The 23,462-nt window shown below is 41.9% G+C and overlaps 1 protein-coding gene across 1 annotated transcript in view; it reads right to left on the bottom strand.

The window, feature by feature from the left end:
- Positions 1-23,462, bottom strand: part of NCAM2 (neural cell adhesion molecule 2) — a 202,996-nt gene that overhangs the window by 1,107 nt on the left and 178,427 nt on the right. Inside the window, exons 16-17 of the mRNA XM_079972037.1 lie at positions 3,118-3,322; positions 1,379-1,498 (exon numbers count right to left, since the gene is read on the bottom strand). Coding sequence (XP_079828163.1) covers positions 1,379-1,498; positions 3,118-3,322 — 325 coding nt within the window. The remainder of the gene's footprint in view (positions 1-1,378; positions 1,499-3,117; positions 3,323-23,462) is intronic.

Genomic DNA, 23,462 nt, shown 5'->3' with positions numbered 1-23,462 from the left:
CTCTATGCGTCTCTTCCTCCCCACCCCACCTTCCACCACTGTTAACAATGTGCAACACTACCAAAAAAAAATTGTTCATACAATTGCATCAAGTTTCATTTTGTGAAGTATTTTACTGATGCCCATGTGTTGTTGTCTTTCATGCTCAATAGAAGCTTTTCTTCTAGTAGAAATAGGCTTAATTGTGTTTTTAACATTGTTGTAAATCACTTGGAGACTTTCCCATAAAAAGTGATTAACAAATATAAGAAATACTACTACTAGCAGGCAGGGCCCCCCAATCCAGATTGGGAATGGGGGGGGCAGCAATTTAAAGCTTCTCCTTCTCTCTCCAGGGTCCCAAAGCAGATCAGGCATTCCCACACCTGCCATTTACATTTGATTGATTTCAAAGGGATGTCCATTTAACCAGCTACATTTGGATTGGGACAAATATCTTCAAGAACAAGCAGTTACTAGAAAATATGTATTATATGATGGAAGGAGCATCAAGATGATATGTTGTAAGGTACACTAAGATTACTTTTCCCCATAGTTCTGGGAGGACAGTTGTTGTTGTTAGTGCACAACCTACAGCCTATATATTATGGAGATGGTAGTGTGATCTGGACCTAGGTCACAGACCCACTTACATGGGTTCAGCCATGAGTCATCCCTTCTGCTCATTCAGTTCTTAGTAGCAGGCAACACAAGGCAGCTACCCTGACCTTTTTAGCTAGCAGCTATTCTTCTTAGAGAATGCTAATTCTGTAACGCATCAGACTATAGTTGGGACTTTCCTATTGATGTCAAAAATTACAATGCTCCAGAGGCAGGGGTGAAGGCAGCGAGCAACCACAGCACCTGCTTGAGCTAGTTTCTGATGTTCAACACTGAGCTGAGGGTCAACCACAGAGTTCCTGTTTGATAGCTTCAATTTATAAAAATTAGAACATCAGTCTGCTGCAACTAAAGCATAAGTTGATTAATAGGAAGAAACACAAGGCTTGAGAGAAACACGTCCATAGAAGGACTGCATCGGGGTGCCAGCTTGAGTAAACTAGGGTGGGGCAGGTAAACCCTGCTCCATATAATCGATCAAATGACATGGTGCATGCACTCCATTTGAAGGGCAATACCCATCAACTTAGGGGGTGGTCCCCTCAAATATTTTATTGGGGGGGTATGAAGACCACCTTCACCCCTAGGAGTTGGTTCCTGTGCTGCAGACCAATCAGGGGAGTGCAATGGGGATGGGCAGGGTACAGTAGGGAATCACATATGTGTATATAATATGCTTTAGAACTTATGCCTCTCATCCAGTCTTGGGAGATTAATCTGCTGGACATTCACTTTTGAATATACAGGGTGTGAAGTTATTAAAATGTGGACTACATACTCTGGTTCTGTTAATGGTGTTGTTTCATTGGGTTCATTTACTGGACTTCCATCTTCGTGATTGGTAATTCTTTCATCCTCTGTTCTCATTTCAACTATCGGCTCTTTTGATCCGTCTTTCCTAAAGAACATTGAAAGATTCTTAGCCTCACTTCCTTTGTGATAAAAATATGTTGCATTTTATTAATTGTCAGTATTCTGCTTTCAGAATCATGGAAGAAAAGCAAAAGGCAACTATAATTAATACTGATAAAAATATTTCAACATTTATTACACCCATCATTGTCACCTCATACATTATCATACATTTTAACCTCAAACTAATATGCAAAAATAAATGTTATATCTAAATAATAATTTGAGAGTACCAAATTGGATTTTTCAAAAACTAACATTGAGGCTAGCAAACTATCTGATCTATTCAGCATGACAAATGATAGTAGCCATATTATAGTTTCAACTTATATAGATTAATTAATATGCTTTTCTGAATAAAAGGAGAAAAACTAATGCCTTTCTCATGGAAACTGATGGTAAGATTTTCAGAGCTGTAACAATATGCTTGCATAGACTTGCCAATTTCATTAATGTGTTATGTTAGAAAACCCTTTTCCTTTTCATCAAAGTAGCATCAAACATGTGGGGCAGGGAATGAAATCATTTTTGAGTGCTGCTTATATATAAGGACTTTTAACTCCCACTGCTTAAAAATATGGGAAACTGTTCCGCATCTACCTAACTCTCTCACTGAAAGCCACCAGCAAAACATAAATGTGCTTAATTTTGGCTGAATGGGATTCATTATGTCTTCAGTCTCAGTACTGACCAAAAGCAGCTTTCCAGGGTTTTTAGACAATGGTCCTTCCAAGCGGTCCCTGGAGATTCCAGGGATTAAAGCTTGGATATTTTGCATGTTCTCTATCACTGAACTACAGCCCCTTCTAACACTGAAGCCTCAGCACAAATGTCTATTAAAAAAACTTTTAAAAAATTGTAACGTGCAATGTGTAATTCTGCCTTTCCTTGGCAATATGGCCCATCAATAAAAATGCATAGGAGCAGGCTGTACAGCTGCGATCCTAAGGACATTTATTAAGGAAGCAGCATTGGGTTTTCTTAATATTGATGTGGTCAATGGTGCTACTCAGAGGTGTATGTTTGTAATTATAACCTGCATGGAAGCACATCTGTGAGCTCTTAGCAATTCAACACACCTGCAGTCTCTTAACAATTTAACTAATTATCCGGGGGGAGTTTACCTGCTGCACTGAATGCAGCGATGTGATAGGGTAATTGATTATTTTGAAAACTGCATTTAAGTTGATCAAATGCTTTGTATGATACTGGCTGGAGTGGAGTGGTGAGAAGGATTGTTTTGTAGCTGTTTGATTATATTATTTAAAAATAAAAGATAAGCAAAGATATCGCAGGCAAGTTTTTATTCCATCGCCCAGTCGCTGCGCTCAGTTGGTGAAGAAAGTCCAACAGAAAGTCCAATTGGACTGACCTGCAAGGACTGGAGGGGCATGTCTGGAGTTAAAGAACACAATTTGTGCCAGTCACCTGTTGGCACACCATTGAAATAGTGCAGCGGGCCACAAAGAAGCTGTAGTTAAATGACACAGTGAACAAGCTTTCTCAACCTTGGAGACCCAAGGTTGTTCTGTGAATGGCAGTTCGTGACAGATTCACAATTCACATATGCTTGTCCTTTGGCTAAACGTTGCGACTAATACTCACAGATATGCAGCCTTCCCCTCCTCGAGCTCTTTACTCTTCCCACTGGAGCCACTCTTCTTTCCACAGATCCTTCTGGTGATGCACATCAGCAATCCACATTGCCTTACAAAGAAGCAGCTGACATCAGTCACGACAAGGATTAATAAAAGGGCAGCTACACCCAGTCCAATGACTGCACCGAGTCCAAGTCCATTAAAAAGTGTGTCTTGAAAACAAACAAAATAGACAAAGGCAATCTGGTTAATCTACTGTGATGCATTCACAAAGGGAAGAGCTTATATGTCTTGATGGCAGGCCTACTTTTGCACATTAAAGGCCTTAAAATACTTCAGACTTTTCTAGAAAAACAATTTTCTTCTACTGCAATGCAGTATGCATTGTGCCTGCTGGCTTTAAAGCGTGGTAGTTACATGCAAACTTTGTCAGGTAATTTAGCTACAGAATTCAATGGCTGATCATGTACTTTGGAGATAATCAAACATTATAGCTCAAAAGGGTTGCTATTTTTAGAACATGCATTATTTGATTGATGGTTTGTCAGATCCCATCATTCCACTGTTGAACGAAACAGAAAGGTTATATGTAAATACTTTTTTAAATGCTACGGTTAGTACAAATAGACACTTTTCAAAGTTAATTGTGCAGCTATTAGTTCACACTTGATGAACTCCAAATATATTTTTGTACTTATTCCAGTGTAAACACACAGAACTTCATTAAGTTTACTCTGGAGTTGAAGCAGAATAAAAATTGGTTGAAAATGTTTATCCAGACTACACGTCCATACAATTGGCCTTTGGCAGAAAAAACCGTTTGGGAGGGATAGGGTAGCTTATCTGAAGGTAATAAATAAATATACAAATGTAGTTTTAAAACTATTAATTTCAAAATTCAACACTTTCAATCTTTATTCCAGTAAATTATTTTACATAACTTTCCTATCCCACCCAAGTGCATTATAGTAGACAGAGATCATCTAAGCCTACAAAACAAAATATTGAATTGTATAATTGCATATGACTGGCTGGTTGTGTCACGCCTTTGCAGCTCTAGCAAGACCTGGCATATTAGGAACATAGGAAGCTGTGTCGCCTTGTATCACACCATTGGTCCGTCTAGCTCACAACTGTCTACACCTGGGATGGGGAACCTGTTGCTGGACTCCACCACCTATCACCCTTGAACATTGGCCATGCTGACACTGAAAGGGATCCAGCTTCATGTGGAAGGCCACAGCTTTCCATCTCTAGTGTACACTGACCACCAGCAGCTGGAGATGTTGGGATTTAACGGGAACCTTTTCACATGTGCTTTGCTACTGATTACAATCCTGACATCTCCTTAGCAACAGTAACAGCACCACCCTCTTTTCTGCAGTAGTAATAGCTCTGATATCTGTGTTCCAAGATATAGCTGGGCCTTGAATGTCAAAAAATGCCAGGGTGGGCTGTTGTCATATGGCCTTTACTCAGCCCTTAGGAAGAATGGACATAGATAGTGGTGGTGAAGAATAGAGAATTGACAGATATACACTAATGAAATTTGTCTGTTTGTTATACCATCTTATTTTGTTCTATTTGTTATGTACTTGAAGCTGGAAAGTTGACTGCTATATTCTAGACATCAAATAGCAAATATGGTCTGAAAGCCTTATATAGACCAGAGCCCCAATACATGCAGCGCTATTAAAACAAATTTCAAATAGTGCAAATATATTACTACCAAAAAGGATGCTGATACAACTAGAAAGGAAAAAAAGTAGGACTAGTAATTAAGAGTGGGAGTGGAGCATGTTCTCTTGTACTTAGGACAGGACTAAGCCTGAGGTCGGGCACTGCCATTGGGAAGTGGCTACAGATTATGAGTTTGGCTGGATCAGTTGCAGATATGTAGACATGAAATTCTGTGAGATTGGGGGGGAGACCTCTGGATATGAGGGAAATATAAATTCCTGATTATAGAGAGGCTTGAGAGAGTGTTTAGTTTAACGTATTTAAATGGCCCCTTCAGATCTTCACACTGAAGTCTGAAATGGAGCCAGCATGCACAAAGAGATGCTGGTGGGGCGGGGCAGGGTTTCCATGCATGCCCCTTTCCCCCTCCCCAGTTGAAGCCCTCAGATGTTTACTCAAATTCCTGAAATAGGGTTTACACGAATTTAAATTGTTCATTTACTGAAAGCTTTGCGCAGGCAAAAATGGTAACAATGCTGTAAGTATATCTTCTTACGTATAGAACAATGCATTTGCAATGTATCATCTAACATTAGAGAAGCTGTTGTTTTTGTTTTTGCAGTGCATGAGAAATCTAGCTTGATAAAAACAAGTCTTCCCTTCTGAATCCATGCTGAAGCAAAGAGAGCACAAGCCTTTTCACCTTTCACCTTTTCACCCATCTCTTGTTTTCTTTTTAACCCCTACAGCTGAGAGGCCCTCTGCATACATCATGCTAGCATACTCAATGATTACCCTGGGCTATAGGTTGCTGATGTGTTAATAGTGGATATATCTATGCACTATGGACTGCAAAAAGATCAAACCTATCCATTCTGAAGGAAATCAACCCTGAGTGCTCACTGGAAGGACAGATCCTTTTTTTTTATCATATAATTTTTATTAATCAACATCAGCAAACAAAACAAAACAAAATACATTAATTTCACATCGTTTTCATAACTTATTTCTCTTTTGGACTTCCCTCAGCTGTTCCGTAAATCATCCATAGTCATAATTTTAATTACACATTTCTCAAATTTATATTGACATTATTTATCTCTTTTTTCCTATTCCCTTTAGACAATATTTCTTGCTTTTGGAAGGACAGATCCTGAAGCTTAGGCTCCAATACTTTGGCCACCTCATGAGAAGAGAAGAATCCCTGGAAAAGACCCTGATGTTGGGAAAGATTGAGGGCAGAAGGAGAAGGGGATAACAGAGGATGAGATGGTTGTACAGTGTTCTCGAAGCTACCAGCATGAGTTTGGCCAAACTGCGGGAGGCAGTGGAAGACAGGAGTGCCTGGCGTGCTCTGGTCCATGGGGTCCAGAGTTGGACACAACTAAATGACTAAACAACATCTATGCACCAACCCCTTCACAACTGTAGCTGGGCCATGTGAAAGTTTGAACGTTTACTGCTTTGTCATACATTGCATTTCACAAAACATGGGAAATGGAACTTAGTGATTAAAGACTACTGGACACCCCAATTCTTTCAGCAGCAGCAATAATAAATAATTTATTTTATATAAGATTGCGTAGGTCGTGCTTGGTGAATTGTACATCTTAATCCCAGAGAATCACCTTTGGTTGAAGGATGGTACAATTATTCCACAATGTTGTAACTTTGGGATGTCCTGCTTAGGCCAAATATCTGAAGAAATATTAAGGCAAGAAATGAAAATCTAGGGGGAAATGATCAGGCCAGTAATGCTGCACTTTACTTATTTCTTATCCCTCCAGGCTCTGTCATTAATTATATGACTCATAAGACAGTTTAGATGAGTTTAATGAAGTTAGGACAATTTTCTTTCTTTCTTTATGTATATAACATAGGAGCAGTGAGGCTCCACAGCCAAGATAACAACTGGGAACTATTATAAACATATAGAATAATTTTGCAATACCAGGACACTGTTCACTGGCTTATATGCAATTTCAGAAGGTCTAAGGGCAATAGTCACAAATTTTGATTAATGATTCGGACTGTCTCACTAAAAAGACTGGCTGCTTTTGCATTCTATTTCAGATTACTGCGTAACCTAACCCCAGTTTGAACTGCTGTCCCTAATTCAAAAGAAAATAGTTTGTCAATTTTATCTTTAATTGGTGAAATTCATCCAAGCTTTCTTACAAATTTATTTATTAGCTAATTATTTTTAATGCCCTTTATCAGCTATGATCCCAGGGTGATAATTTAAAACCAATACAAAATGCAACCATAATACAATGTAGCAAGAGGACAACCTTCGGCTTAGTAAGCATGTTACAAAAAGCCAAACCATGGCTTAGTTTAAACAAGCATGCACATGGCTGCCACACTCCATGAATCCTGCTGCTGATCTGCAGCTCTGAGCTAAGCCCTGTGGTGCTTGATCTGTAATGGTAGATTCACATATGCTATAGTCATATGTTGGCGAACATTAATGTGTTCAGCGGCTCTGGGTATAACAGATAAATTCTTCGTTGATGTAATTTACTGCTGCACAGCTCAAAGCAGATCTTTGAGATCTTCAGATATTTGTGCCAAATATTTGTGTTGAGGTAGCTTTGTGAAACTGAGACTCAGGCTTAACTTTAGTCAAACCTGGAATCTATTCCACTAGCCCAATGACCTTTTCAATGCCAGGGGAGGGAGCAAAACGAATACAGTTTGGAAAGGGGAGAAAAATGAAATTGAGAAATAGTATGGGAAGAGGCCCCTTAATTCCCCCATCCCATTTCCCTGGTCCAAATGGCTGCATTGCCAAACAACTGGTGTTAATACTTTGGTTTTAACTTACAATCTGTTGAAGAGTGAATGGTCATTTATGATTAAGTTTTTGGAACCCAAATTCCATACAAGTGAGCTGAATTTATGTGGATTTCACTTCAAAATCTGAATGAAATGGCCTTTAGGTATGTTCTCCGCCCCCACTTTCTAGCCTGTCTCTCAGAATTGCCTCGGGTTAAAACAGAAATCATGCCAAACCCCAAGTTCCCCCTATATACACTACATCACATCTCACACTATCAGCAAAAATGGCTTTGTCCCCTTCTCCCTGTGGGAGAATTTTGTGGACAGTGCTCTGCCCACCAATAAATCTAAAGCCTACCATCTTTTCTTGCAATGCTGATGGATTTCAGGCAGTGAGCTTAACATTACTGTTAGGCTTTTCTTTCTGTGCAAATGCTTATTGTTTTGTACAGAACTGAGTCACAAGATTGGCTCAGGATAAATCCTGTATAAGCAGAGAGCTGCAGAGGCTGCAAGGCATTGATTGTATCCAACAATCCAAGAGTGGCATTCTGCTTGCACAGTAAATCTTCCCCTTCTCCCATCCCTGCTTCAGAAGGTCCCCAAACCCTCTACAGAAGATTCTGAGGGTGCATAAGAAGGGGGCTGCTGGAGATAGGGAAGGAGAAGAGGAGAAATTTCCATTTCATAAGTGGGAGCCTGCTAAATGAGGGTGGCAGCATTGGATAAAATCCTAAATTTGTGCATCCCTCGTGTGCAAGTCTGGCAGGTAGAATCCTCCCACTACATAAATGGGTGAACAAGACTTGATTAAGTAATGCTATCCATTACAACTATGGTCTGATCATGTGCTTTCAACTCACTCTTTGGTGAGTTCCTAAAACTATAAAGCCCCATTTAATCATCTTGCTCCTGCTGAGAATAGCACATCCCTTTATACTTTCACTTTAAGTTCTTGGGGTTTTTTTTATTATGTGATGTTTTAATTTATTAATTAATTGAGTGGAGCAATTAATAGTTCTAATCCCATTAGCAACAGAACTGATTAGAATTTCATGGTTGAAGGAGACAAAAAGTGATCTGATTCACGAAGGGATATAAGCAAGAAAGGAGACAACCTCAACAGGTGCTAAACTTAATTAGCCGAAGAAGCAGCACAACAAACATTATCTTCAAGTTGCCCCTAATGAGCAGTTTATATCCAAAATGCATTGAGATGCATTTCTTCATGTTATATTGCTTCATGACACTTGCAGAGATTATTTTTTCTCTTGTTTCTTTGTTGTCCTCCCCCCCCCCCCATCCACCAAAGAAACTTGCATACAAGCTTCTGCATTGGGACTGTTCTTTGGGACGCAACCCCATAAATACGACAAATAGCTGGGGAAGAGAGAAGTCCTTACTTCCAGCCCTCTTGGAAATCCTGATCACATAACTGGAGACAGATTCTGAGCACCCAACTCTCAACTAAAGATGTCCAGTGTGCAAAAAGCAAAATAAACCAAAGCAGACTTTTTTCCCTCATAAAAAAGCTCAGATTTTTATTTTTCTCTCCCCCTAAGGGGAGAATAGCAACTTTGTAGAATTTTCTCCACCACTTTCTTGTGGTGATCACCACCATAGAGCTTGAGCTACTGTTACATAAATGGCTACAGAGAAAATGAAAGCCTTTGCAGAAAGCAGAATAAGGAGAGATGGTTTTGCAAAGCAATGCAGTTATGAAGCAAACATACATCAAACTGTAAAGAAAGGAAATAAAATATTGAATTTTATGGGCAACACTCTGTGTAATGAAAATCTCAAATCTCAATTGATCACATATTTTCATACTTAATTCTAGTGAATTGAACGTCGGCAATTTGCAATTGAGAAGTCAACATTTTGCAAGCTAGTTACAGATTTTAAAATAGTGGGCTGTATAAAATTTGCTAATTTGGATCCTGTGTTTATTTTGATTGACATTTGTCAAAAATGTACTGGTTCCACAATTCTATCACTTTCAAATATGAATAGCTTTTCATAAATGAAAATAGCATGCCTTATCTATGGTCCTGTCAAGTTAACTATAATGTTCAATAAGCGTTACTCAAAAACTTTTGAATGTGTTATCACTCCCAACCCTTTTAATTACAAATATGTTAACTATGACAGAGGGCTTTGTTCTGAAAATATTCCATCAAAGCAGAATCAGACAAATGAGTTGACATGTGAAAATTAGTATTAGCAGGTAGTACCCATCAATATATAGCAGAGATAGCCAACATGGCTCCTTCTATATGTAATTAGAATAAAACTTCCAACATCTCTGATCACTGGCCATGCTGGTGAGGCTGATGGGAGTTCTAATAACATCTGAAGGACACCACAAAGCTGTATTTTAAAGTACAGCATTTTAAAAATGATTCTGAGTACCTGTGGTTGCAGGAAACTAGCTGCATGTAACAATTTAGGGCTCAGATGGGCAGTGTATCCAACCAGTTCAATACTTCAGGAAGCCATGTAAATTATGTGGACCACTCATTACCTGCACTGGTCTATTCTTCTGCTTTAGCTTAGAAAAAGAGGGCCTTAATGTAATCTGTTGTAATATTTACCTGCATGGGAATAAAGGATTGTATCCAATGCTAGTATTATTCAGAATAAGCTCATGGAAATGCATTTGTTAGTGGTGTTCATTAGTTTGAATGTGTCTACTCTGAGTGCTTTGGTCCATGGGGTCATGAAGAGTCGGACACGACTAAATGACTAAACAACAAAACTCTGAGTCGAACTAGCATTGCCTACAGCCCATAATTACTAATTTTAAAAGATAATGATGATGATGATGATGATAATGATAATGATAATGATAATGATAATGATAATGATAATGATAATAATAATATAATAATAATAATAATAATAATAATAATAATAATAATTTATATCCCGCCCTCCCCAGCCGAAGCCGGGCTCAGGGCAGCTAACAACACTAAAACAGTGCAACATTATAAAAATATTATAAAAATTAATTAAAATCAAAATTGATGGCAACCATAAACTAAAGTTTTGTAAAGATTGCCAAAGGAGGGAGTCAGGCTGCGCCCTGACCAAAGGCCTGGTGGAACAGCTCTGTCTTGCAGGCCCTGCGGAAAGATGTCAAGTCCTGCAGGGCCCTAGTCTCTTGTGACAGAGCGTTCCACCAGGTTGGAGCCGCAGCCGAAAAAGCCCTGGCTCTAGTTGAGGCCAGCCTAACCTCTCTGTGGCCTGGGACCTTCAAGATGTTTTTATTTGAAGACCTTAAGTTCCTCTGTGGGGCATACCAGGAGAGGCGGTCCCTTAGGTACGAGGGTCCTAGGCCGTATAGGGCTTTGAAGGTTAAAACCAGCACCTTAAACCTGATCCTGTACTCCACCGGGAGCCAGTGCAGCTGGTATAGCACCGGGTGAATGTGATATCACAGTGAAGACCCCGTAAGGAGTCTCGCTGCGGCATTCTGCACCCGCTGGAGTTTCTGAGTCAGTCTCAAGGGCAGCCCCACGTAGAGCGAGTTACAATAATCCAGTCTGGAGGTGACCGTCGCGTGGATTACAGTGGCTAGGTCAGGGCGAGAGAGGTAAGGAGCCAACTGCTTAGCTTGGCGGAGATGAAAAAATGCCGCCTTTGTTATAGCTGCAATCTGCGCCTCCATGGAGAGGGAGGTATCAAAGATTACACCCAAACTCTTAACGGACGGTGCTGGCACTAATTGCACCCCCGCAAGAAATGGGAGTTGCCCCCTCAATCCCATATCATCCCGTCCCAGCCAGAGGACCTCTGTCTTCAAAGGATTTAACTTCAACCGGCTCCCACGTAACCATCCAGCCACAGCTTCCAAGCATCTGATCAGTGTGTCTGGGGCCGAGTCAGGATGGCCATCCATCAACAGATAGAGTTGGGTGTCATCAGCATACTGATGGCAGCCCAGCCCAAAACTCCGGACAAGCTTGGCGAGGGGGCGCGTAAAGATGTTAAAAAGCATCGGGGAGAGTATCGCACCCTGAGTTACTCCACACACCAAGGAGTGGCGCGATGACAATTTCCCCCCAAGTGCCACCCTCTGTCCCCGACCAGAGAGAAACGAGCGCAGCCATTGAAGGACTGTGCCCTGGATCCCCACGTCGGCAAGGCGGTGGTCCAGGAGTTCGTAATCGACCATGTTGAAGGCTGCTGACAGGTCTAGAAGAATCAGCAGCCCCGACCCGCCTCGATCCAGCTGCCTGCGGAGATCATCTGTTAGGGCGACCAGAGCCGTCTCGGTCCCATGACCAGCATGGAAGCCGGACTGGAATGGATCCAGAGCCGATGTTTCATCCAGAAACCTACCAAGCTGTTCAGCAACCGCTCTCTCAATCACCTTACCCAGGAATGGAAGATTCGAAACCAGGCGGTAATTGGATAGATCTAAGGGATCTAATGATGTTTTCTTTAAAAGCGGGCGCACCACTGCCTCCTTCAGTTCCCCTGGGAATGTCCCGGTGCCAAGGGACAAATTGATGATATCCCCCGGGGGGGCCGCATCTCGTCTGGACACGCTCTAATCAGCCAGGACGGGCACGGGTCGAGAGGACAAGTGGTGGGCTTTCCAGCTCGGAGGAGTCTGTCCACATCGGCTGGGGATATCTGGTGAAAGTGGTCCAATACTGGACCCGAGGACAGTCGAGGGGCCTCCAGTTCCTTTATTGTATCCAAATTGGCAGGGAGGTCATGGCGGAGAAACAGGACCTTCTCCGCACAAAAGCTCGCAAATGCCTCACAGCTGTGTGTCAAATTGTTATTTAAATTTGGCTGTTCTTCGAGGGACGTTAAAGAGCGAATTATACTAAATAATTGCGCCAGGCGAGAGCTAGCGGATGCAATGGAGGCCGAGAAGTAGGACTTCTTAGCGGCCTTCACTGCCATCTCGTAGGTTTTCATAAAAACCCTATAAGATGTTCGTGAAGCTCCGTCACGGGCACCCCGCCATACTTGTTCTAGCCGTCTGAGGTCCTGCTTCATTTTCCGGAGCTCCTCAGTAAACCAGGGAGCCCGGTTTCTGTGGGGTCGCAGAGGGTGCTTAGGTGCGATCTCATTGATGGCTGCCAGGAGCTGGGTATTCCAGCCCTCAACAAGCTCAGTCAATGAGTCGCCAGGGGGAGAAAGGTCCCGCAAGGCTTGACGGAATCTATCAGGGTCCATCAGCCTCTGCGGGCGAGCCCAAATCAGCTTGCCACCTAAGCAGGGTGGGGGTGGAACGTCAATCCTGGCTTTCAGAGCGTAGTGATCAGACCATGGCACCTTCATTGAAGGAAACATGATCACATCTATACCGACGCCAAAGATCAAATCTAGCATGTGGCCTCCAGCACCGCCTACACCAGCCAGACAGCCAAGCTCACCTCGGAGCCCCACACTAGGCCAACACATTCAATGCCAGGGATCGATGGCGATGGTAGAGCCCTGAAAGAACAATCTTCCCAGATTAATAATGCTACCCCTCCCCCTGGCCCACAGTCCGCGACTGGTGGAGGACGGAGAAACCCGGGGGCGCCATCTCTCGTAAGGTAACGGTATCCCCTTCGCGCACCCAGGTCTCTGTCACACAAGCCAGGTCGACCCCCTGCGAGATGAAGAATCTCGCAGGGTGGTGGTTTTGTTGCCTATAGACCTGGCATTGCACAACACCAGTGACGGAGGTGAGTAATCCTTGCTCACCCTACCCTCGTCTCTCGGGATGGGGCGCAGATTGGAAGGGGTACGAGCATATCCGTATCTCAATCCCCTTCGCCTATGACATCTGCCCCCACCGCCATACCTCCCTAGCCCCTCCACAGTAGGAATCCCAAGCCTCATACTCGCCTCCATTTACAAACTATAAAAGCAAACAAACAAAAAACAATTACACCAAAACAAAACCAATCCCCACCCCCCTCAACAACCATCCCACCCCAACCCAAAATAAAACAAAACAAAATAAAAATACATGGATAAAAACCACCGTTTATGGTGGTACAACAAAGTAAAAAGTAAAAACACTTTTAAAACACTTTAAAATATATAAAAACATTTTAAACATTTGCTGCAGCAGCACCAGTGGCGGTGGTGAGTGTGGGCCCCGCCCCCTGGCCTGGTGGAGAATGGGCTTGCAGGGGGAGCGGTCCTCCCCACAAACTCACGGCAAAGTGGCAGCAGCAATGTCCCGAGGTCTCCTTGGAGCTTATATGCTGAGGTGGAGTATGGGGCCCACCCCCAGGCCCAAGGTGGAGAATGGGCTTGCAGGGGGAGTGGTCCTCCCCACAAATTCACGGCAAAGCGGCAGCAGCCGAAATCACCATGACATTCATGTCAAATGATGGTTCAGTAAATGGGAATGGAATACAAACAATATTTCTTGCTGGTCCCAGTTTATTTCAATTTGAAATAGTAGATATCGAAGACCAAGCTTTGGAAGGTGAAAGTATTACCAACCAAATCTCAGGGTGGTGACTCTATATAGCTTGTCAGACACTGTGCCCTCCTTGGATTACAAGTAGGATTTTCTTTTTTTAATATGATTAATAAATTATCAGAGTAAAAATTAATTACACAGTTGCTAAGAGCTATTCCTCATGTGTTATTTTCCTCTGCACATCTATATGTTGGAATCAGAATAGGAAAAGGGAATCTTCACCCTTGGGACTGAATCCAGCTCTCCTGGCATAATAGGCCCTTGGGATTGTTCCGAGGCCACACCCTCTCTCCCTAGACCATGCCCCTGCTCCGTGCCTTCCTCGGATTGTTTTGACTGGCCAGGGTATGTCTATAACTGTGAAAATGCATCTTGATTTCCTATATGCAGGATGCGAAAATGTCTATGTGGAGAGAGGCCCCCTGTCTTTTACGTGGCCTCTGTAGTCTACCAAGGGCAAAAGTAACCTCCATTGCTCCACGCACTTTTGCTTCTGGCCCTGCCCACAGCTGACATGCAGTCCCCATAAGTTTCCTTTTGAAAAAATGTAATTCTTGGACTGAAAGGTATGGAATCTTACTGGAGGAGCACCACATGCTGGTCACCCCCACTCTCATGATGCTTTAAGGCAGGTCTCTGACCTAAGACGGAACAGGTATACACAAGTTTAATAAGGAAGCAGGCACTTGCGTAGCTCTTTTGAAAAATGCTACCAAAATCACAGGCCTGAAATTCTTATGTTGTATGGCATAGCACCTTTCCCCCTAGCTGCTGCCATGTGTACAGCCAAGTTTGAACTGATGCATATATGTCACACTCCCACAATACTATTGGTATTGTACTAGGGCTGTATCCCAGATTTGACCAAATCAACCTGATTCAGGTGGGTCTCAGCTTTGGTTGATTTGAAGTTGAGGCCTAAGGATAACTGATAGATTATTTTTATTGTTAATAGGAGCTGACAATTTTGCTTGGTTTTTTAAATGTTATACTCAGACACACATATACACATACATGCACACACACACAATCTGAACACTATTATGTTTTACTGAAAGATCTTCATGATAAGCTAGGTTCTATGTCCACTGTAAAGAAGCAGTATGCCTCTGAATAGCAGTTTCTGGGCATTACAAATGGATTAAGGTCATGTTTGTGGGTCTCCCATAGGCATCTGGCTAGTCACTCTGAGAACTAGATGCTGAACTAGACTGTTCTTATAGCTGCATTACATTTGGTAGGGTTCAGAATAAGAAGCAATAACCACAATGCGATGATTGTGTTTTCTTCAATATTTTACTGATAAGACAATACTGTCCTTTGACTTTACAAAAGGGGGGGGCGGAATCCTGAGAAGAATGTTATACAGTTAACTGTGATGTGGAAATTAGAACAACAGTATCTTTATATATAATTAAAGAAACTACTGCTAAATGAATGTTACATCACTTTTCTTTATTACAAAAATGGCGTAAATATTACATAAAACAAAATGGACATTAAACAAGTAATGAAAGACGTGCATAAGGTTACAAATGTTTTTGACATTACACTTGGGAAGATTTTGTGGGACATTACACTTACAATGCACACACTTTTTTTAAGGAAAAGATATGATGCATGACAGTAACCATCAGTGTGTACTAAAAGCCATTGAGACAGAATGTCAATGAGACATGAATGAATGAATAAAGAGTTACACAGTGCTTCATAAACTACTTTAAAACTATATATTTCTACATTTGGAAAGTGTTTTGTTTTTAAATAGCATTCCAGAGAAGATATTTAGTATGGACAGTTTCTCTCTCTCACACACACCCCTACACCCCACACCCACACCTAAAATCATGGCTTATTGGGAATGAGAAGCAGTGACCCATGAACTTTAAAACCACAGTTCCCCATTACATCTGACCTTGGGGAACTGTGGTTTGCTCTAACCAAAGCTAGTTAAAGCAAACTAGGATCAAACTCTGGTTTGAACCAGGCTAGACTAGCTTAAGCCAGCTGTTGGGAACCTTTGGTGCTCCAACGTTGCTGAAATACAACTCCCATCATCCATTACCACTGACCATACTTGCTGGTGCTGTTGGGAGCTGTAGTACAGAAACATCTTGAAAGCCAGAGGTTCCTGACATCTGCTTTAAGTGAACCAGACATATGCTGGATATGCTTGATTTATTTTTCATGTGTTACAATTCAAATATGATTAGTAACTAAAAGAAAATAACAAAATAATGTTAAGACCAACTTTATATCAAATAAAAACAATTATTTTACAACCTGCAAATATACATTCCTGTAATTTGATTACTGAAATAAAGAGTTTACATTAATGGACAGCAACATGGTTTTGTATCCAGAGCTTTAATGCTAAGTAGATGTCTTTGAAAGATTATGAAATACAAGAACAAATAAAATGCTAACTGATTCTAAGATCGATACACAATGCTCAATTTATTTCAATGTGTCTACTCTGGGCATGGCTGAAGCTGGATATCACACACAGTTTTGAACTTTGTGAATTAGTGGGTGCTTTAGTGAGGGTAGCTGTATTGCTGCCTAGAGATTTAGCTTTAGATGATGCCCTGCTTGTCACACCTTTAAATTCTTAGAGAATTGGTGTGGCCCTCTAATAAAAAACCCCCATAAAAATATGTTGCAATAATTAGAGAAATATGTTATTACTCACTCACATAGCACTTACTATTTAGTTAAATGCCTGTAAAAGGATCAGATTGGGCTAATAGTCTCTGGGCTCACACCATCTCTTTCCCCTTTCCCAAACCTATTTCTGCTTCCTTTGCTTCAGCACCTCCCCTTCACAACTCAGACTCTGTTTCATGGCTCTCCCTCCCTCATTCAGCACCCCTGTGCTGAAGTTCCTGCCCTTCATCTGAGCACTCAGATGTTTAATTTCCCATTCCACAGTCACAGCATTCCATCACCTTCTCCCTCCTCACTCCTCACCAATATTTTTCAATGTTGAGATAGGTCAGAGCTGGATCAGGAGCTGTGAATATGATCCTGCCCCTTGTTTTGTCCACAGGAAAAGCCTCACTGAAAGATGACAAGAGAAGGTGTAGGGACTCTTCATCCCAGGGGTGCCAACTTGGGATTCAGGCAATAGGTGCCCAATGGCACCTGTGACATAACATGACATTGCAGTGTCATGATGTCATGTTAATCAGTGCGCCGCAGCGGAGCTTCTGAGGCCTGGCAGGGCCTCGGACGCCTCAGAGATCATGTCCAAGACCTCCCACGACCTCCAAAGAGACTTCTGGTTTGTACTGGAAGAGCTGTTGGAAGGCCTGCTTGGGCCTCCAGCATGACTTTGGGTCACGGAGGTCACATGGGAGCCCGTGGTGTGGGTACCAAGCACCCAGAAAAAAATTGTGGATGCCCGGGCATCTAGGTCACCCAATGCTTGGCGCCTACGCTTCACTTACGTTCAGTCTGAATGCCTGAAAGTCATGAATGCCTTTGCCATGGTCAATGTAAAGGGCAGTACAACTGATTCTACCCCAAACCCACCCACTGAAGTGTTCCTTTCCAAATAAGATATCTCGCATGTTTCCAGTGTTGTCTCTTTGGTAAGAAAGAGGTAGTCTGCTGCTGCCTTGCTTCCAGATATTTTTTGAGAGTTCACTTCCCTGATGTAACTGAGAAGCCATTTCATAGCAGAAAGACAGTAGGGAGAAATATAGACCTAAACCATCTAGAACCACCAATTGTTGCTACTCATTAGTGCCCATATAGACTAATAGCTGTAATAAGGGGGGCGGGCAATGCAGATGACACACATTTGGTAGCAATCCCCTCTGTTTCTCTATATATCCTATAGTATGCTTTCTATATGTTCCATTTACTTCACTACTTCAGCGGGCATGGCTCTTTATTGCTTGTATGGAGACATGCAATTTCAAGCTCTTATTAGAATCAACAATGCTATAGGCAGCCTCATTGCTGACTGATTAGACAAATTATATGGGAAAATTTATTTATTCATTTATTAAAATATTTCTAGAGCATTATTCATACACAGCAGTAAGGCAGTATACAAAAAAGCAGAATTACAATAAAATTACAATAAAAAACAAATTGGCATTAGAAGCCAGCAGAACCCTCAAAAAAATAATAATGCATTTTCAGCTAGTGCCAACATTGCATTAATATATATGCTTCCTGCAACTCACAGGGAAGGTGGTTTCACAGGGAGGGTGACACTTGAACAGACCCTCTCTCTGTGAGTTGTAGAACAACCCAATATGTTTCTGAACATCTGTATAAGATATAGCCCAAGTGGTTCCTTCCAGGTGTGACCATTGGCCACATGCTGGCTGGGGCTGATGAAAGTTGCAGGCAACATCTGGAAGGCACTACATTGGCCACCCCACCTTAAAAATTCCCAGTCTTATTTTAAGTTCTATTGTTGTTATATTTCTACAGGATCCATAGTAGGTTTACATTAACAAGACGTGCAGATCGTAGAAGGAAAGGATGCTAACTAACAGCAACATCTAGTATCTAAATGATTATTTACTTATTAATTTTGACAGGCCAGTCAAACTGACAGGCTTCAATTCATCAAGATGTTTAGGCTTATGCATATTTAAAGCATATACACTAGCAGAGAGGACATGCACATGATTAAGTATTTTTAGGACATCTGCCTAATGCAGATTCCCAACATATTACTAAAGGTTTTAGGAGTGAAGAAAGTGTATATAAAATAACATACATCAAGTGTAGCTCATTAAGGTTTTGAAGTTGCAAAACAGTTGCTAGGTATTATTTGCTAAATTATAAATTGGCTAGTGAAGTTCCCAATATGAATGATATGTTGAATGATACCCATAAAAATAATGTGAAATAGAACATTTACTTTCCTAAATACAATACATAAGTGGATATCACTGACCATTGAGAAGTTTCAATCTTATGTTCTGTATTTGAAACACAGATTGAATGATAAGCTTATTACTATGATAAGCTTATTACATGTGACTCAAAGAAGTAGGAGGCCCAGGGTTTGCTCTGATTGTTTAGAAATACACAATCGCTTTGAGGTCCTCTCCCCTAGCATGGAAGACGAAGAGCACACTCCATTTGAGGATCTCTCCCTCATTACAGTCGATCAGGTATATGAAGACGAGCAGCAAAGTCAGTCCTCAGGGAATGTGCAGGCGACCTTGGAACGGACAGCTCACGGAAGAACCCCGACCAAACCTAAGAGGAGGCGTGTAGTGGTGATAGGGGATTCCCTACTGAGGGGAACAGAAGCAGTGATCTGAGGGCCTGACAAGATGTCTCGGGAAGTGTGCTGTCTCCCCGGGGCTAAGATCCAAGATGTAACTGAACGACTGCAAGGAATCATAAAACCCACTGACAAATACCCCTTCCTCTTGGTTCATGTGGGAACCAATGACACTGCAAGCAATAGCCTCCAGAAAATCAAAAGAGACTATGAGGCTCTGGGCAGGAAATTGAAGCAATTAAATGCACAAACTGTCCTCCCAGTTGAACGACGTGGCCAAGGAGAGAGGGAAAAATAGTGGAAGTGAACAGCTGGCTTCAGAAATGGTGTAAACAGGAACGGTTTGGATTCTTAGATCACGGACTGCAGTTTCTTGAAGATGGACTTCTGGCAAGCGATGGGCTGCACCTCACAATGGTTGGGAGGAATGTTTTTGCCAAAAATCTCAGAAACCTCATCAGGAGGGCTTTAAACTGACTGATGTGGGGGAGGGAGACAGTGCTCCTGAAGGTAGGAGTCTATCAATTGATGAAGATGAATCATCCAAATGTCATAGACCAAATGGAGCAAAGGCACGCAGACCTAGTGGTGGGAGGAAAAATCCTTAAATAAGAGACACAGGGGAATGATTAATGGACTTCAGTGTCTGTACACTAATGCGTAAAGCATGGGAAATAAACAAGATGAGCTTGAGCTCTTGGTACAGCAAACTAAATATGACATAATAGGCATCACTGAAACCTGGTGGGATACGTCCCACGATTGGAATGTAATAATGGAGGGATACAATCTATTTCAGAGAAACAGACCAGACAAGAAAGGAGGAGGAGTGGCGTTATATGTCAGGGATGTGTATACCTGTGAAGAGATCCAAGATTTAGAACCTCAAAGCCAAAGTGAGAGCATTTGGGTCAAAATTAAGGGAGAGATGAATAACAGGGACCTCATTGTGGGAGTTTACTATAGATCCCCAAGCCAAATGGAGGACATAGATGATGCCTTCCTGGAACAGATGGCCAAGCATGCAAAAGGAAGAGAGATAGTAGTAATGGGGGACTTCAATAACCCGGATATTTGCTGGATGTCAAACTCAGCCAAGAGCATAAGGTCAAACAGATTCCTCACTGGCCTCGCAGACAACTTCGTTGTCCAGAAAGCGGGAGAAGCAACAAGAGGAACAGCCATTTTAGATCTGGTCTTAACCAATGTTGATGACCTGGTTAGTGGGGTAGAAGTGGAAGGATCATTAGGCGTGAGTGATCATGCTCTTCTGAAGTTTACTATACAGCGGAAAGGAGCAGCCAAGCATACTAGGACTCAATTTCTTGACTTTAAGAAAGCCGACTTCATAAAACTTAGGGAAGTGCTGGGTGAGATCCCATGGACAGTAATACTAAAAGGAAAGGGAGTTCATGATGGCTGGGAGTTTGTTAAGAGGGAGATAGTAAAAGCACAACTTCAGGCAATACCAATGAGATGGAAACATGGAAGGTGCCTAAAGAAGCCAGGGTGGTTATCTAAAGAACTTTTAACTGAGTTGAGATTAAAAAAGGATGTGTACAAAAAATGGAAAAGGGGGGAAACCACCAAAGAGGAATTCAAACAAATAGCCAGCACGTGTAGACACAAAGTCAGAAAAGCTAAAGCACAGAATGAACTCAGGCTTGCTAGAGAGGTTAAAAGCAACAAAAAAAGGCTTTTATGGGTATGTTCGTAGCAAAAGGAAGAACAAAGAAACAGTGGGATCACTCAGAGGAGAAGATGGTGAAATGCAAACAGGGGACACAGAAAGGGCTGAACTCCTCAATGCCTTCTTTGCCTCAGTCTTCTCCGATAAAGAAAACAATGCCCGACCTGAAGAATTTGGAGCAAATGATTCAGCAGAGGAAACACAGCCCAGAATAACTAAGGAGATAGTACAAGAATACTTGGCTAGTTTAGATGTATTCAAGTCTCTAGGGCCAGATGAACTGCAACCAAGAGTATTAAAAGAACTGGCAGATGTGATCTCAGAACCACTGGCAATCATCTTTGAGAATTCCTGGAGAACAGGCGAAGTCCCGGCAGACTGGAGGGCAAATGTTGTCCCTATTTTCAAAAAGGGGGAAAGAGAGGACCCAAATAATTACCGCCCAGTCAGTCTGACATCAATACCAGGGAAGATTCTGGAGCAGATCATTAAGCAAACAGTCTGTGAGCACCTAGAAAGGAATGCTGTGATCACCTATAGTCAGCATGGATTTCTGAAAAATAAGTCATGTCAGACTAACCTGATCTCGTTTTTTGACAGAATTACAAGCTTGGAAGATGAAGGGAACGCAGTGGATGTAGCCTATCTTGATTTCAGCAAGGCATTTGACAAGGTGCCCCATGATATTCTTGTAAAGAAGCTGGTAAAATGCGGACTTGTCTATGCTACCACTCAGTGGATTTGTAACTGGCTGACTGACCGAACCCAAAGGGTGCTCATCAATGGTTCCTCTTCATCCTGGAGAAGAGTGACTGGTGGGGTGCCACAGGGTTCTGTCTTGGGCCCGGTCTTATTCAACATCTTTATCAATGACTTGGATGATGGACTCAAGGGCATCCTGATCAAATTTGCAGATGACACCAAACTGGGAGGGGTGGCTAACACCCCAGAGGACAGGATCACACTTCAAAACGACCTTGACAGATTAGAGAACTGGGCCAAAACAAACAAGATGAATTTTAACAGGGAGAAATGTAAAGTATTGCACTTGGGCAAAAAAAATGAGAGGCACAAATACAAGATGGGTGACACCTGGCTTGAGAGCAGTACATGTGAAAAGGATCTAGGAGTCTTGGTTGACCACAAACTTGACATGAGCCAACAGTGTGACGCGGCAGCTAAAAAAGCCAATGCAATTCTGGGCTGCATCAATAGGAGTATAGCATCTAGATCAAGGGAAGTAATAGTGCCACTGTATTCTGCTCTGGTCAGACCTCACCTGGAGTACTGTGTCCAGTTCTGGGCACCACAGTTCAAGAAGGACACTGACAAACTGGAACGTGTCCAGAGGAGGGCAACCAAAATGGTCAAAGGCCTGGAAACGATGCCTTATGAGGAATGGCTAAGGGAGCTGGGCATGTTTAGCCTGGAGAAGAGGAGGTTAAGGGGTGATATGATAGCCATGTTCAAATATATAAAAGGATGTCACATAGAGGAGGGAGAAAGGTTGTTTTCTGCTGCTCCAGAGAAGCAGACACGGAGCAATGGTTCCAAACTACAAGAAAGAAGATTCCACCTAAACATTAGGAAGAACTTCCTGACAGTAAGAGCTGTTCGACAGTGGAATTTGCTGCCAAGGAGTGTGGTGGAGTCTCCTTCTTTGGAGGTCTTTAAGCAGAGGCTTGACAACCATATGTCAGGAGTGCTCTGATGGTGTTTCCTGCTTGGCAGGGGGTTGGACTCGATGGCCCTTGTGGTCTCTTCCAACTCTATGATTCTATGACTATCCTACAATTTTCATGTAATCTATTTTTGCCTTTAGAAAAAAATGTATTCCCTGGTATATTAAAAACATAACAAAATTATTAGATCTACCTACCTGCATAGTAGTTGCTTAATCATGAGACCTATTAGATGCCCAAAGGTAAGTAGTGTAAATTGTCTGGCGATATAAAATGTCTGACTATTTAATAAGTAAAAATGATTAATTTGAAGAAATAACTAATTTTCTTTATAGAAATCTATTGTTGATGCAAGAAAGACTGAATAACTGAGCAAACTTCTCAGAGGGCAAAATTTTATGTAGGAAAACCAGACAGAGATGTCCTTTTTCCCTGTTCTGGAATACCAGCATGCTACGTTAAGTAAAATATACAAATGAAATAAAAGTAAATAATCAGATTAGTAAGATATCACGATTGTCATAGGATATCATGAATCTCTTATAATATTATGTTTTTCAGAACTGAAAACATCACCCCTGTAGCTCTTTGGGGAACCTTTGGACCTGCAGATGTTGCTAAACAGCATATCCCATCAGCCCTAGCAAACATGGGCAATGGCCAGGGATTATGAGAGCTGTAGTTGTAGAATCTAGAGAGCCAAAGATTTCCCACACCTGCATTAGAGAAGCATTTTGATTTGCTGTTAACCATGATAACTCAGAAAAGTATGTTACTTTAACAACTAAGGGCAAGGGGAGAGTAAATCAAAGTTCCC

The sequence above is a fragment of the Podarcis cretensis genome, assembly GCF_951804945.1.
Source record: "Podarcis cretensis genome assembly, chromosome: 4".
NCBI lineage: Eukaryota > Metazoa > Chordata > Lepidosauria > Squamata > Lacertidae > Podarcis > Podarcis cretensis.
This window is presented reverse-complemented; position numbering and strand designations above follow the sequence as displayed.